This window comes from Galeopterus variegatus, unplaced genomic scaffold, assembly GCF_000696425.1.
Source record: "Galeopterus variegatus unplaced genomic scaffold, G_variegatus-3.0.2 Scaffold4571, whole genome shotgun sequence".
Lineage (NCBI taxonomy): Eukaryota > Metazoa > Chordata > Mammalia > Dermoptera > Cynocephalidae > Galeopterus > Galeopterus variegatus.
In genome coordinates, this window is record NW_007730682.1 from 116,094 (window position 1) to 133,221 (window position 17,128).

At 38.5% G+C, this 17,128-nt stretch overlaps 1 protein-coding gene across 1 annotated transcript in view; it reads left to right on the top strand.

Annotated features, from left to right (window-relative positions):
- Positions 1 to 17,128, top strand: part of CAMK4 (calcium/calmodulin-dependent protein kinase IV) — a 159,266-nt gene that overhangs the window by 50,366 nt on the left and 91,772 nt on the right. Inside the window, exons 3-4 of the mRNA XM_008587851.1 lie at positions 4,974 to 5,036; positions 7,378 to 7,460. Coding sequence (XP_008586073.1) covers positions 4,974 to 5,036; positions 7,378 to 7,460 — 146 coding nt within the window. The remainder of the gene's footprint in view (positions 1 to 4,973; positions 5,037 to 7,377; positions 7,461 to 17,128) is intronic.

Genomic DNA, 17,128 nt, shown 5'->3' on the forward strand with positions numbered 1-17,128 from the left:
CAAGATTTATCATCTCAAGATCTCAATCCCTGGAAAATGAGATGAGGCTGAGCATTTTATGTGGAAATACTGCTGTACTTGACTGAGTCATAGAACAAGAAGAGCAGGAGTCTTTAGTTGTAAAGGTCATCCCACTTTGCCAAGAGTACAGTCATGCATCACTCAACAACGGGGATACGTTCTGAGAAATGCATCATGAGGCAATTTTGTCGTAAGAACATCATAGAGTGTACTTACACAAACCAAGACAGTACAGCCTACTGCACACCTAGGCTGTATGGTATAGCCTATGGCTCCTAGGCTAGAAACTGCACAGCATGTTACTGTACTGAATACTGTAGGCAATTGTAGCACAGTGGTATTTGTGTATCGAAACATACCTAAACATAGATAAAGTACAGTAAAAATAATTATACTTATATAGTTATAACACCATCATCATATATACAGTATTTGACTGAAACATCATTATGCAGTGCATGACTGTATTTCAAGTTCTGGAGTTTGGTCTAGGACGCCACGTGGCTCAGGCCCAACAGAAATCTGGTGTTGTATCTGCCTCCTTTTTTACAGTTCATTCACCACCTCTATCTCTATAATCATTCCCACAATGCACAAACTTTTTTTAAATTTTAAGTTCTTATTGCTTTCTTTTAATCCTTCTTTCCTTCTTTTCCTCATAAACCATCTCGACCCCAGCACAGGAATATATTTTCTAAAGTATCTTAATGAAGGTCCATATTTGATCAACTCTGTTCCGACCCCGCATCACTCTAGAAATACACCTCTTGTCCACTTCTTTCTACCCTCTGCTGGGGGCAGACAGCAAAACTGGGATTTCTTTCAATATTAAGGAATCTTGAATTCCATGGAGTTTTGAATCTGTACAAATCTATATAATTGCTTTTATTAAATTGTTTATTAATTTTTTCCTGTGTATAATCTCTTTCAATATTAAGGAATCTTGAATTTCATGGAGTTTTGATTCTGTACAAATCTATATAATTGCTTTTATTAAATTGTTTATTAATTTTTTCCTGTGTATAATCTTCAAAAAAGTATGTTTTATATTGAAAGAATGTCAATGGCCAGAAATATTGGCTGTTTCCAGAATAATTCATAAGAACATAAGGAAATATTTCTTTGAATACTTAAAGTAGTTCAACTAGAGGAGCTAAAACAAGGCTTTACAGAAAAATCCCATGTGCCCAAGCCATTTGATGATTATCCATTTCATATTGCCACAAGGACAGAAGGAATGTAAATGGGAAACAAACCTCTTTCTTATCAGCAATAAAACACCATAAATTAGAGAAGCAGGACTGTGATTCCACTGCTGTCAATCTAGTTTACCTAGTGACAGAAAAAAACTCCAGAATGCACTGTGATTGGACAAAATTCTTATGGGCCTCCTCAGGTTCTTTCTGCCCACCTGCCACCCAGGCCAGGGGGAGCCGAAATGCCCTTTGGCCACTTCATGCAGCTAGACCAACGAGCTACACACCTGAAACTTCTGGCTCTTCCAGCCACTTTTGGATTTGAATGAGATATGACATCTTCTGAGGAAGGATATGGCATCTCAAGTGACTGCCAGAGAGACTGTGCATCCTAGAACTATGGAAAAGTTAACCCAGGGGGCCAAATTTCACCAACTGGAAATAGGAGAAGGAGGTGCTTGGGCTGATAAATACCCCCTCCTTCCTCCTTCCCATGGGCCTCTTCAAGTCGTGGTGGCCTGGTGCAGCCCACTGGAGAAGTACCGGGTGCCAATCAGATGCAGCTGCCTGTACAACCTGTTGGGAGTCTCGACAGCTCATTGTGACGCAGTAGCCAGTGTGCTGACTGCATCGTGCCTCCCCTACCTTTCTGTACTCCCCTTTCTCCTCACGCTCTCTGCCTTGGGTTTGCTCCTTCCAGATAAAACACCAGAATGTTAATCATTGCCTCACATCTGTTTTCTGAAGAACTGGGCTGAAATACATACCCTAAGTTAGGATTTATAGTTTTATAATTGCTAATTATTAGTATTGAAAAACTGCCATTCTTCAAGGTATTTTGTAGATACTGAGGGTATGTCTTAGGGGTTTCAATATTGTAGTCATGTTGGTTTGTTAAATCTGCCTATTGATGCTTCTAAAGATGCTAATTATGGTAGCGCTTGGAAGCTAATTTCAAGTGGCAATAATGACTGTTCAGACTGCTGCCCACTGACTTGTGGCTTGCTAGGTAGTTATTTTCTAGGAAAATATTACTCATTCTGAGTGGCAAGGTGAGAGCTCAGACTCTCTACAGGGCTCCCCAGGAGTTTGGAAGGGCAATTCAGAAGTGGGACGAAGGGCCGGCCCTGTGGCTCACTCGGGAGAGTGTGGCGCTGGTAGCGCCAAGGCTGCAGGTTCGGATCCTATATAGGGATGGCCGGTGTGCTCACTGGCTGAGCGTGGTGCCGAGGGTTGCGATCCCTTTACCAATCAAAAAAAAAAAAAGTGGGAGGAAAACACTAACTTCTGGAACAAGAGGAATATTGGGAAGGTTGATGCTGAGGGTTGCGATCCCTTTACCAATCAAAAAAAAAAAGTGGGAGGAAAACACTAACTTCTGGAACAAGAGGAATATTGGGAAGGTTGAGGTGAGATGGCTGTCAAGACCCACACCTGCATGACCTCCAAGACCTGACACCTTTGGAGATAACTGTCCTTGAAAGTATGGCTGCCTCAGAAGTTCTGAATCTTCTTTTCAAAAACACAACAAATGACCCTTAGATTTTCCCTCTGTGGAGGATTTTCTGGCCTCACTGTGGTCTTGTACTTGGTTTCTCAGCCACTTATCTGTCCATTCCCTCTTTGTCCACTTCTCCCTTTCAACTTCACCCTCTTCTGGTTTGCTTGGTCGTCATCACTTTGACTTGTAGTCCAGGTTTTGTTGCTCAGTTTACCCTCTTTGGATTGGTGGTGCTTTATCCCCCCTTTTCTCTAAGTTCCTTTTTCTAAGATTCTTATTTGCTTCACTGTCTCAGCCTCCACTTATGCCATGACCTGCACATTATTCACTCTGGGCTCCAGCATTCAAGGGAGCATTTTTCTTTCATTAAAATTGTTACTATTACTAGCATTTTTTTCTTTTCTTTCCTTCTGTTTTCAAATGTATAATGTTAAATTTTCTGTAGTAGTGGTTCTCAAATTTTTTGGCTTTCAAAAGCCCTTTATACTTGTAAAATTATTGAGAACATCAAATAACTATACATATTTACTGTATTAGAGATTAAAACTGAGAAGCATTAAGAATATTTATTAATTTTTAAAATGACAATAATAAGCCCGTTACATTTTAACAAAAATGCATTTTTAATGAAAATAACTGTACTTTCCAAAGTAAAAAATATTTAGTGAGAAGAGTGGCATTATTTTGCAAATCTCTTTACTATCTGTTGTGATAAAAGACAGCTTGATTCTCACTATTTCTGCATTCAATTTGTTGTGGTCTGTTGTTTTGTTTGAAGTAGATGAAAACATCTGGCCTCACTCAGGTTTGCAATTGAAAAAGGGATAGAGAACGTCACATATGCCTGACATTGAAAAAGAGATCTGTGTATGTCATGTGAATGTTCTAGCAATGCCTGTCTTTTTAAAAAATCTCTCACTTGGTACAAGTGGAGTGACTCTTACTCAATAGCAATATTTTATGAAATTTATAATGCTTTCACTGAATTAAAAAACTTTTCTAGAGTCTCATCCTATCACTTCACTACCGCCTAGAAAACAATGTCTTTATCCCAGGGATTGGGCTGCCAGCATCACTGACCGACCTCAGTAGCCCACATATCACACCATCTCCATGTACACATTGCTAACTCTAGCAAGTCATTCTTCATTTTAGAGTCTCATCCTATCACTTCACTACCGCCTAGAAAACAATGTCTTTATCCCAGGGATTGGGCTCCCAGCATCACTGACCGACCTCAGCAGCCCACATATCACACCATCTCCATGTACACATTGCTAACTCTAGCAAGTCATTCTTCATTTTGTATTAACAATAGTGTGATTTTAAAATTAGAGCATCTCTAATTTGTTCTTAAAATATATGACTTAAACTAAATGACCATTGTCCCAAACATGGAGATCAACTGGTCAACCAACTATGGTTCTTCTATAGTGAGCAACAGAGACTGACTCTGAATAACTTAAGCAGGAAAAAAATTTTTTTTAGTAGATCATATAATTAGAAAGTTTAAAGGGCAAACTAGCTCATGCATAACTGAATCCAGAGTATTAAATTATATTAACAGTACTCTTTCTTCATATCTCAGCAATGTTTTTTCCTGTGTTGGCTTCGTTTTCGGTAAAGTGTTCTCCATATGGTATCAAATATGATCACTGGTAGCAGCAGAGTCTATCCTCTTTTGCTCTCATACTTTCAGAGAAAAAGTGACTACTTTTTTTTAATTGTTTGAGCAAAATTACTGGAGAGGATCCTGAGTGGGATGACTTGGGTCTGGTGGATATTCCTGACTCTATCACTATGGCCAGGAAACAGGGTGCCCTGACTGGTTAGGATGGGTGATGTGCCACCTCTGTGTGAGGAGTGATTGGCATCTTCATTGGGGTTGAGACAGAGACTTCCATAAAAGAAAGGAAGAGAAGAAAGAAGATAGGTTGAGATGAACTTTTGCCTTAGTGGTAATAGTGATAACGATGACTTTTTGTAGGGAAGAAGGGAAGACGTCATGCAAGGGGTATGACGATTTGTGATCTATATTGGTTATTGGCTCTACATTATGTCTGAATCTGAGAGGAAGGACATGCAGCTGAAAAGAAAAGGGAGGAAAGGGACACAAGAAAAAAGCTTAGGAATTAGCCTCTGCCAGTTACCTGATTCACCCAGATAGTTATTGCTGTTTCTAATTTTCTGCTACAATAAAGATATTGCTAAGGTGGAAGTTTCTTTCAGTTTATATCTTTTATTTTGCCTTTTAGGTGGACAAAAAAATCGTAAGAACTGAGATAGGAGTTCTTCTTCGCCTCTCACACCCCAACATTGTAAGTGGTTTTTACCTACTATTTCAAATAATGTCCGAAGCTGTCGGATGGTATCTTAGTTCTTCACTGTCCCTGCTGATCATGAGAAGGGGGTTCTCCCACCACTGGGAGCCACCGTGGCTAGGGTCTTGTTCCCATCTGATCACATTTTTAATTCTTTGGTGGAAATAAATCTTATAAATAATACCCCTGAAAAAGTTCAAAAGTGGACAGATTAGCAACATATATCACCTTCATTTTCATGCATAAAAGGATTAAAGTTGTAGACTTTTGTTTTGCTCTAATAAAACACTGGCTTTTTCCTTCTTTTGTGTGTCTGTCTTATTAATATGCCATTGCTGGAAATGCCTGTGAAGAAAATGCATTGCTTTCCAAAGTCATTTCAGTCTCCTCTGAGAGAGTATCAGCTTCAGAAACAATGTGAAGATGCAAGTAAATGATGCACTTGAATGGGGAAAATGAAATGTCCTCAGAAGCTCTGCTTGAGGCTATGTCCAGATCAAAGCCTTTGAGGGGAAGGTCTCGTGAAAAGCTTTCTTGAGCCAATGAAGTGAAAAAGAACAAAATCACTCCCCAGGCCATAGCTTGTTGCTATGAATTAAGCTATGCACTGAAAGAAAATATTTCACCCATTTCTTTGGGAAAGTTGTGCTGTCTAGCGGGAATGACCTGCAATGCTTAGGCTAAAGGCAAAGTGCCTAAAACTTAATATATGAGTTAGGGATGTATTCAGCTATAAATAACAGCAAATTTGAGTATGGTGGTTTTATTAGTTCATTTCTGTTGCTTATAACAAAATATCTGAAACTGGGTGATTTATAAGAAAATGAAATTTATTACGTACAGTTTCTGAGGCTGGGAAGTCCAAAGTCCAGGGAACACAGCTGTTATAGGTCTTCCTGGTGGTGACAGTTACAGCAGGGTATCGTAGTGCTAAAATGGCAGAGCAGAGAGAGCAAGAGAGTAACCTCCTCATTCACTCTTCTTTTAAAGCCCTCAGAACCATGCCCATGACCACCATTTTTAATCCATTCACTACGGCATTGTCCTCAGAATCCAATCACCTCTCCAGTGCCCCACCTTTCAACCACCATAACAGGATTTCCCACCCTCAGCAGTTACAGTGGGGATTAAGTTTTGGAGAGACATTCAACCCAAGGCATTGGTCTAAACAAATATTTTTCTTCTGTTACAAGAAACAGAAGGCAGGCAGTTTCTAGCGCTGGTTCAGCTCCTCAGTGATGCCATCCAGGACCAGATACCTTCCATCACTGGTTCTCCTGTCCTTGGTGCATTGATTTTCACCCTCATGGTCCTAAAATGACTACAATTTGCACGAGTCATAGGGTGTACATTCACCAGGAAGATGATGGAAGGGCCTCAGCAGCAGAGTCTGATGAGAGGAGTAAAAGCTTTCCCAGAAACTGCTGTGCCAGAATTCCCTTCAAATGTTATTAGCCAGAGCTCGTCACAAGATCACCCTTAACTGCACGGCAGGGACGTTACGGGACAGGGATATGGCTTAGACCATTCATGATCCACAGTTTGGGGCTGAGCACCTTGCTTCCCTGATATTTCAGGGCTGTGTTTGCGATGAAGTAGAATGAAAAGTTCTTTGGGTAAGCAATTAATAAAATTTGCCACATTTTATCACCACTTTAAATTATTCATCTCTTTTCTTTCCAAAGAGAAGTCTACATGAAATTTCCATAAAATGTGAATCAGGTTCTGGCCACTATATTCTCAGAGGTATGGAGAAAAATATCCAAAATTGGTTGGATTATTTGAATGTGATGAAAACTGTTCTATGGTCATTCAAATCACTGCCACTGCCACTTTTCCAAGACCCCTTTTTAGCTGTTTAATGATATCCTTTAGATACAGACAGACTTTTACCTGGTCCTTCCCTGCCTCAGAATCTTTATTCCAAGTTTCTCATTCCCAGGGGAAATAGGCATTTTGCATTGCTAATAATAATCATGCCCCAAATAATTTAGGAAGTTTTTTTGTTTTTGTTTTTGTTGTTGATTCTAGAAAATTAAGAAGTTGGGCTGTTATGGCAAAATTTGGGAGATGTTTTTAAGGCATGTATGTTTCAACTGTCACAACAAAAAATGTCAAAACTTTATAGGACCTTTGAAAAAATGAGGCTACTGATAAAATCAACAACCTAGAAAGAAAGAGACAGATAGCTTCTTGATGCTAGAATGAGGGACCTTTATTAACAATGACCCAACATCTTACTATTGCAGAGAGTGTCATTTTAGCCATAGTTTCAGCTATTTCTGAGAAAGATGAAAATAAGGTATTTGTGATATTCTTTTTTTATATCTTTCCCCAGATAAAACTTAAAGAAATATTTGAAACTCCCACTGAAATCAGTCTGGTCCTAGAACTCGTCACAGGAGGAGAACTGTTTGATAGGTGAGTTGGTCCTGAAAATTTAACCACAGAAAGGTTTGCTGTTGGCCACTAAAAAATAATCTATGGGGAATTTCTTCTGAAATTTTTATCCTAACAGATGATAAATTCTACTAAAATAAATCTTAAGAAGGATGTTGAAGGAAGGTGGTTAGTATTCAATAAGATATAAGTAGATGAAAACTTAGGATGCTTAGTGAATGAAAAGAGAAATATTATTTACCCCTGCAAACATTTCCCTCCCCAATTAAAAATAGAATTTCTAAAATTATATTAAATTTAAGCTAAATAGTAAGACTTATGAGAATATTTCTTAAGAGACTATTTCATGAAAATTATAGAAAGTTTAACATGTACTATAACAGTGTCTTCTATTATCCAAAATATCATAAAAATCAATACTCTTCAAATAATTATTTTTAAACCTACTTTCTTTAGTAGTCTGTGTAAAGAGTTTTATGTTGTAGAGTAAAACATGTTCTATTATAGCTAGTGATTGCCAATTTTTGTTGTCTGTTCATAAGTTTATTACTCAAGGCAGAGGTTTGAAATGAGGGGAGGTAGATTATGCCTAGAAACTTGGCAGAGCCTGATACAGGCAACTCTTTGTACAAGACATACAAGCTTTAAGTCACCATAGTTTTTCCACCTTCCCCACCTTCTCAGGAGAATCCCATGTTTGACCTGATGGGCTCTTGGTAGCCTTTTGCTGCATTCATCAGGTAATAAAAAAATAAAATGGAATTGGAAGAAGGCAGACAAAGTAGTTATATGTTAGAAATAATAAGCAGCTGTGCACTGATGGAAAGGTCTTGGTTAAAGAATGGGGTAACAGAGAAGTGGACTGCAGTATAGGTGGAAGATAGAAGAGGGACTGAGGGAAACACTGAGAGCCTGGATCATAGAAAATGCTCCAATAATATTTGTTGAATGAATGAATAAATGAGCGACTGCTACAATGAATGGACTTCGAGGAGAAATATATCTAAAAAGGAATGATTTTGAATATGTTGAGAGAAGAACATTCCTCCCCTTCTGCTATGGTATGAATGTTTGTGTCCACTCTGATACATATCTTGAAATCCTAACCCATAAGGTGGGGCCTTTGTGAGGTGATTAGGGAGCCGATTAGGGTGGAATTAATGCCCTCATAAAAAAAGGCCCCACAGAGCTGCCTTCCCCCTTCCACCAGGTGAGCCAGAAGGTGCCCTCTATGAGGAAGTGGGTCCTCACCAGACACCAAATCTGCTAGTGGCTTGATCTTGGACTTTTCTCAGTCATCAGAACTGTGAAAAATAAATATTTGTTGTTTATAATCCACGCAGTTTATGGTATTTTGTTATAGCAGCCCAAACGAACTCAGACACTTTCCTTCCTACTTCTACTCCATCCAGTTGAATTTGCTGCCTCTTCAAGAGCTTTCCAGAAGTAATCATACTGTTTTTCAAAGGTTCGGTCTGTTTTTAATGTTACCCAGTTTAGGTTTGGGTCTTTAGGTGGGAAGGAGCAAAATAACCCAGCTCGATTGGACTAAATATGTAATTTTAACAGATGTATAATTTTATTCATGTATATGTTGAAACTTTCCTAGAACAGATTAAACAAATTACTAGACTTTAAAAATTGTAACATTTTGACTGTTTTTATATTTTAAGAATGAGTCAACTGAAGGAAGTGAGTGACAGTAGCCTAAAGACAGACACTTCTGGTGGCAGTTGTTTATTTGAAAGCCAGACTCACAGTTCTGAATTCCTGTCTCTACCACTCAAGGATGAGTAACTAACCTAGAGTAATTTACTTAACTTCTCTGAATCTCAGAACAACTTTGAAGCTGTTCTATGCTGTTAAGAAAGCTTAGACAACTCTAATCCACTAAAACATCATGTTTGTTTTAAAAGCATCATGTTCCCATGTGCTTAGATGAGGTTCCTCTGGACTAGCTTATTTATTTGGCGGTTGCCAAAATTTGCTTATAATGCCTCCTTTTCAACATCTCTTTAGCTTACACTTTTTTATGAACATATTCCTTCTTTAGATATGAAGGAGAGTCAATTCATAGTCAGATCCTGCTGGTTTTGGAGTTATGAGGTCTCTCTAAGGAGACCTTGCATATTTCTCTGCCAATTATGGTCTATCAGAAAGAAATCTCATGTTCTTTCATTGTAAATAATTGCAGAGCAAGAATATCACACTGAAGCCATCATCTACCAACAGCATTAACTAATTACCTACCTCTGTTTGAATTAATTTGGAATCCAGTTGCTTCTTCCCTTCCTCCAAACCTTTCTTCAATGAAAGAATTTGGGATGGAATTTAATCCAGCTCTAGATAAAAATGAAAAACTAAATGCTATTGATAAATTTCATTTGCAGAGATAAATGGATGAAATATTCAGATTTAACAGAAGACATCTAAAGAATGGCAGACAGCCAGTAAAGCACTCAACCACTCTGTAAAGTCTTAGTGGTTTTGAAAGATAGATTTTTTTCCCCCTTGAATGTTGTTATCCACATCATTGACATAGCTGAGATGAACTTGGTCTCCATTAAGTTACTTAATTCTATAGTTATCTTTAAATTGTATCAAGCTGAAAATATATCTTGCATTATTATCCAATGCATTGTTTTCTTTCTTGAGAGTTAAAAAGTCATAATATGGTCTCTTTTTCCTGTACTTAGGTCAAAACCAAATCTATTTAATTGTGATGATAAGAATTCATTCTTGGTCTAATGATGACTCTAATAGCACCTAATGAATGAAATAATGGAGCATGAAGAAATAATTATGCTAGTCTATTATAGTCAAAATGTTAGTATTTTATTAGCAAATTTTTTATGATGCTTATAAAAAATTAAACAGTCAAAATCCAAGTGGAATCTATAGAGTTTAAATAGGGAATTACATAGGATAACTTATTAGAAATTTTGGGATAAAATCAGTGATTTTTTTGTGTGTCCAAGAAAATCCAAAAAATAAATAAATCTACACAATTATAACATCATGGGAAGATGAAATCTCCAGAAGTTTTCTTTTAAATCTTTTTCAGTCTGTTCACAACTCTTAAAAATTCAACATCATTTTCATTGAACTTTTTAAGTGGACAAGGTATGAGGTTGTTTGCTTTAAGAGTAAATTTTTAAGGTTTATATTTATTTCTAGAAAATCATTATATTTTAAGACACATAATCTAGCAGTATCGTTTAAGTCTTATAATTAAATAAAAGGTATTTTTTTTCTGATTTTTGTTTGACAACTGCAGTATCTGAATATCTTGTGATTTTTTTTCTTCTTTTTTCTGTTTTCTTCTTGTGTTTTACTTGCCTGATTATGTCTGTTTCAATGCCAAACATTATGTATGGAAGATTTTATAATTTGAATGTTTGAATGCTGTTACCTTCTAAAGAGCATATTTTCTTTTCTTCTGTCAGGCATCTAAGGTAAGAAACAGATCGCCTTAATATAATTAGGTACTGGGCTGATTCAAAGCTGGCTTTACTGAGGGCTGGTCTATTTCTTGCCACATCTTATTCATAGGGCTTTGCTCTTTAGGAACCCCAACTTTAAGCCAGGGGATTTTACCAGGGTCCTCTTTCTTTGACAAACCCTGAATGCCAGCTTCTGTCCCCTCAGCTCTGTAAGACGGCCAGGAACTTTGTCCAGTTTCTCAGCCTGTCATCTGTTGCTTTCAAATCTGTAAATGCCTTCACAGGGAAAGCAGAGGCATCAGATGGCAAGTTTGCTTTGCTGGTTTTTTTCTTCACTCCTAGATCTTGATTCCTGAAGCCTCCTCTTCCTTAGTAAGTCTCTAATGTCTTCAAATAGATTTTTTTTATTGAAACATAATTGATTATACATATCTATAAGATACAGAGTTGACTTTCAGTTTTTTGTGCCATATGTAATGATCAAATCAGGATAGTTAGCATACTCATCATTACAAAACATACTCATTCTCTGTTTCAAGTAGATTTTTAAAAATATTTTATTTAGCTTGTTTTCATTGTTCTTGCCTAGAGCCTTGTCTAACCCACTGTGGCTGAAACAAAAATTTACATCTGGTTTTAAAATTCTTCCATAGTCACTAATGTGTTTTTTTCTTTCAAAAAGTTAATCCTTCTGGGCAAGCAGGATGAAAAGCAGTGCTCCCCAGTACACAGATGTGGAAACTGAGATGCAGTAGAAGTAAATGATCTTCCCAATTTGGGCAGCCAGACCATTTTCTAGTTCAACCCTTTTCTCCTTGTGTGGCCTTTCTTTCTTTCTTCTCATTAAATCTAGTCAGTCTCTTTCACATCATTTCCAAGAGAATAAACTATCGTTTGTTTTATTTACGGAGAACCCATGATGTATTGATTGGTCCTATGCAAAGCTATCTGTTTTAGCCTACTCCATACCCCTTCAAGTTTTCTGAGGTTTTTCAAGAGTATAAACTAAAGAAGATATTGATAAGTCATAAAGTCAGGCATGAAACTCATGTCTGTCTGACTCCAAACTTTTTTTTTTTTACAGTTCCCAAAACTGAAAATATCCTTTTTGTGAACTACAAGTTGTCAATATGCAAGGGACTCAGGGGTTATGTTTGGGGACTGTGCATTTAGCCTATTAATTACCTGACCAAGTCCTAGTATCTCAGTACCAATAGACATCTCTTACTTCAGCATTCTTGGGCCTATTACTCTTGGTAGAAACAGATTGAATTTTCAGGACATTGTCATTAGTAAAAGGTTCCAGAAATAGAACTTAGGCTATTTCTCATCCCAGTCTTCTTAGGGGTGTATCGTGGTTGATATTATGGTTAGCCAAACTCAGAAAAAGTCTGGATTTGTGAAGACCGTTGTGCCAAAAGTTAGTCATTCATGTAATTTTCTGAAGTGAAGTTGTATAAAATCTAATTGTCCAAAAAAGGATAATTCGTCACTACAATGATGGCTATTTGTGAGAGCCTATTGGGATGCTGGCAGAGTGAGCAGGGCATTTTACTAACATGATCTCATTTAATCATCACAGCAATGCATATAAAAGGTAGGCCTTGATGTATACATTTTATTAACAAGATAACAGGATCAGAGAGGTCTGTTAACTTCTATGAGGTCACTAAGCTTATGTAGGATCTAACAACAACAATAATTAAATAAGATTTGGCTCAAGTATGTCATATTTCAAAGCATATGATTTTTGTACCATGTCATGCTGCTGCTATATAGCAAATGCCTATATTCATACTTACTTAAAAATAAAACTTCAGATTAGTAATCTAGCATTTTTTCCTCCTGGAGTGTTGACTTAACATGAGCATTAATATGTACCAACGTGGTTTTTTTTTTTCCTTTTTGTCTTTTTTCGTTACCGGTAACGGGATCGCAACCCTCAGTGTCACGCCCATACCGCGACCGGCAACGGGATCGCAACCCTCTGTGTCGCGCCCGCACCGCACTCAACCAGTGAGCAGACCGGTCTCTATATGGGATCCGAACCCTCGGTGGGAGCGCCACCGCGCTCCCAAGTGCCGCACTCTACTGAGTGCGCCACCGGGCCGGCCCCAACGTGTTTTTTTAACCATGAATATTTTATGCACATTTTCTCTTTATGTGGTTTTATCTGGCTATATATGAAAAAAACATATACTTTGATTTAAACTAGGTTTATTCTAGAAGCTTCTTCTAGAAGCTTGGCCATAAGGGAAGGATAGAGGAAGGTAGTAGAAAGGCACACAAGGTAAGTGGAGGGTTACTTATTATTTTAAGCCAGAGCACTGGGAACACATTAATTTGTTGATGGGAAGGAGCCCATAAGAAAGAGAAGCAGGAGAAATCTGTCTAAGAGGGACTTATATTTGGAACAACATCCAGAGAAGGCATGGAGGGAGTGAGATCTAGAGTCAGATACAGGGATTTGTTTAGAGTGGAGAAAGTTTCTCTTTTCCTCAGAAGCAGAAAGAAAGAGACAAGATGCAAAGGGATCAAAGGACCTAGATTAGTTAAAACAATTTTGAAAAAAATAGAATGAAGTTGGAAGACATTGTTTGGGCTGAGATATGATTCTATTCTACTTATAAGCTAATAAGTTAGCCTATTACTCTTTCATGGGTGCTGGCAACAGATATGAGACTCCTGGGTCAGAAATAAAGGACTTTATTACTCATGGTGCAGCAAACATTATGAGCATCAGTGAGTTTGTGTCAGTTCTCCCTACCTCTTCAAGTTCCAAGGGGGCAGTACTCTGGGCCCAGGTGGATGCCTGCACATAGAGTAGGGTGTGTTACAAGAGAGAAAATAATTTAAATGTCATCAACTGGTAAATGAACAGGCAAAATGTACAGTGGAACACCACTCAGCAATGAAAAGGAATGTTCCTTAGATACATACTACAACATGAATAAACCTCAAAAACACATGCTAAGTGAAAAAAGACAGACATGGAAGACTACACACTGTATGATTCCATTTATATGGAATTTCCAGAAGGGGCAGAAAGCAAAGCAGTGATTTCCTAGGGCTGGGAGTGTGTTGGGTGTAAATGGTTTAGGTAGTTCAGACTTGATAAGCTCTATTTTTCCAGTATTGTTGGAGATGGGAAATTTATCTCCTGATAATGGCTGGGAGAGAATGTAGTAGGGCACTTGAGAAAGGAAGTGGTGAAATTTGTAAGTGGGATTGTGAGAACGGAGGAGGGCAAGAGTAAGGCCTGTCTGTTTGTTTGTTTGTGAATAAGAACTTTTGAAGAGCACTAAGGGTCTGCTGAGGCTGAAGGCTGTGCATATTTGGAGACTCTGGTCTGTGGCATTTTATCTTGTTGGCTCCACCTCTCCATATCTTTCATGCAGTTTTTGACAGCATCTCTTTTTCCCTTGTTTTTTATCCAGTTCTTTGGTTTTCTCCTTCTTGATCTCTTTCCTGAGTTTCTCTTCAACTCTTTACTTCTTAAGTTTTACTTAAACTTCTTCCCACATTTCCTGTAAGTGAATTTGACACTCATCTGTGGCTCAGCCACACTGGTGACTACAGTCTCAAAAGAGATGAAAACCATACTTTCAACGACCTACGAGGCATTTTCATCAAGTCCCATTGGCACCTCTAAATCAGTATGTCCTCAAATGAACTCAGCATCTTTCCCTCTAGTCTCAGCCTTGCTTCTGTTCTCTCCTCTGTGAACTGACTCACCAACTAAGCTAATCAGCATTGATTTCTCCCTTTTGCCTGCCCTCTCCTCATGATTTTTCCTGTGAACAGCCCTTAAATGCATTCTCTTTCCCTTTCTCATGCTTCTGCCCTTTGGAGCCTTTGCATTCTTTCCACTGCAATGGACTCCTAACTGGTATTAGTTTCACTCCCTTCCACCTATTTAGATTAAAGCATGGATTTGGTCAGGTCAGCCCAGCACCCTCCTCACTATATTCAATAAAAGCCAATACTTTTAAACATGACAAACAAAATCACTTAGCATCTGGCTTCACCCTACCATTCTAGCTCACCACCCACTTCCCTTCCTTCTCACCACTGTGTTAACCACCGTGCATCATCTTTGCCCTCAAGCAACTCATAGTTGAGAAGAGGGAAAGTACAAATGTGTCACGGACTCTAATATTGTTTAATACTACCATCACCTTCCATAAAAAGTGTATTGGAGTTTATAAAGACAACTATATCACAAGATAAAATTAAATAAATGAGGGCTAGAAGGTAAAAAGAATATAAAGCTAAGAATCAGTATGCATAAAACATATCGTAAGATGCTTTGCATTTGCTACAAGTTGGCCCCCAACAAATTTGGCTCTAAGTTTTCATGTGGGGATGATAAGTGCTATAATTGGGGTATAAACACAGCACCTCGGGTAAAAACAAGCGGGTCTTCTAAGTCAGAAATGGCTTCAGGGAGTAGAATCTTTTGAGCGGAATTTTACATGACAAATCAGAAATTAGCAGGTGGAAGGTAAAGGGAAGAGCCTTCAGGGTGAGTGACATCCAAAGCACAGCAGCTAAAAGAGGATCTTAGTCTCTGTTTTAAAAGCTGGGCTAGACAGAGAGCAAGCAGTTGCTAGATCTTTGTCAAGTAAATGATTGAATAAACAGTGTGCTCTTGAACAATTTACATAATGTCTTTGGGTCAGGCTTTTCACTTACAGTATGAAAGAACTGAACAGGGAATCCCTCAGCCCATTCCCAGTTCAGCAGTTTGATTTGGCCTCCTCTTTCTCCTGCCCTGCCGGCTCCCTGGCCAGCACCCACATTCGTCCCCAACTCCCTCACTCTCTCCTGGGCATCCAAATACAACAGACACTAGTCGTACCTTGGAAATTGTTTTTTGGTTTTTTTGTTGTTTTTTTTTAAGTGTATGAATTTAACACTCTTTGGGAGAGTTCTTAGAGCAAGCATCAGAACAAAGATGCCATCAATAAAATGAAAAAGAGTAGAGGATGAAGTTTATGAAGGCGAGGCGGGTTTACTCAGGGAACAGCAGAATTCATTTTAATATTATTTGGTATGTGACAGACAGCATGATTGTGCACCGGCAGCCCTGATGACTTGATTCCTGAAACACTGTTTGGGGCTTTTACCCTTTATCATTCGATCCTTCAGTACACATTCTCATCAGACCAATGTCTTTCTCACGTAAACCTTCAGTCATCTAACAATGCAGCCATTTGAGAAAAAGCTGCAATCGGTGGGCAGAGCAGCAGGGCTTCTAATCTACGTGCCAGGAAGTCTGAGGGCCTCGGGATATGATCAGATTAGAGAGCTCTTCAGCTGCAGGGTGTGTGCTAACTGCCTGGACGGAGATGCGCTCAATTCAATTTGTGGCAATTAGTGTGACAGAAGCAAATGCACAGTGGTGGTATATTAAAGCAGATCCATGGAGAGAAATACGCATTGCCTGTATTTTTTTATCCTACAGTTTTTAAATGATCAGAAGGAAAACAGACCAACTGGGGAGAAGAGGATCACGTGGGCCAACACAGCAAGGAGTGGAAGCAGAAAGCACAGTCATGGAGTTAGGAGGCCTGGTGAGGCCAGAGGCTCTCAGGCAGTGCCTAGGAAAATGCCGCCCCTTGAGTGTCCTTCCCCCATCAGCACGTCTGCAAGGCCCACATGGGCTGAGGGACCTGTGGGAACTGGGGTTATGGGGCAGCCTTTTGGATCAGTGCTGTGATTAAATTCCTGGGAGACATTTTGTTTCCAGCACTGAGCCTTCTAGCCCTGTCCACAGCGGAACACTGGGAAATTGTGCGGCTTAGAGGCAGGCAAAGGACACGGCCCTGGGCCATTGAAAATGATCTTCAGATGCTAGCAGCATCTTAACTGCTTTTTTTATTATTTTATAAAGCATAAAAAGGAAATTAGTTTACCAAATCTGAAGTATAGCAATAATGATTAAATATAAAAATCAAAAATACCAATTAAAGCTATTCCCCTATTTTTACAGCTTTAAACCCTCTACAATGATATAATATTTCATTGCTTCTAAAAATCCAAATCACTAGTATATTTTTTATAAAGCTATAAACCCTTGTTTTTCTCTCCATGGTTCAATTTCATTGGCAAATTTTTCAAAATGCTATCTAAATTGCAGGAAGAAATTATGTATCTCTTCATGAAACAAATACTCTGTTTTGCCGAATTTGAATCACTTTGATTTTGTTCAAAATAAGTTTCTAAAAAGATTCATGTTATTAC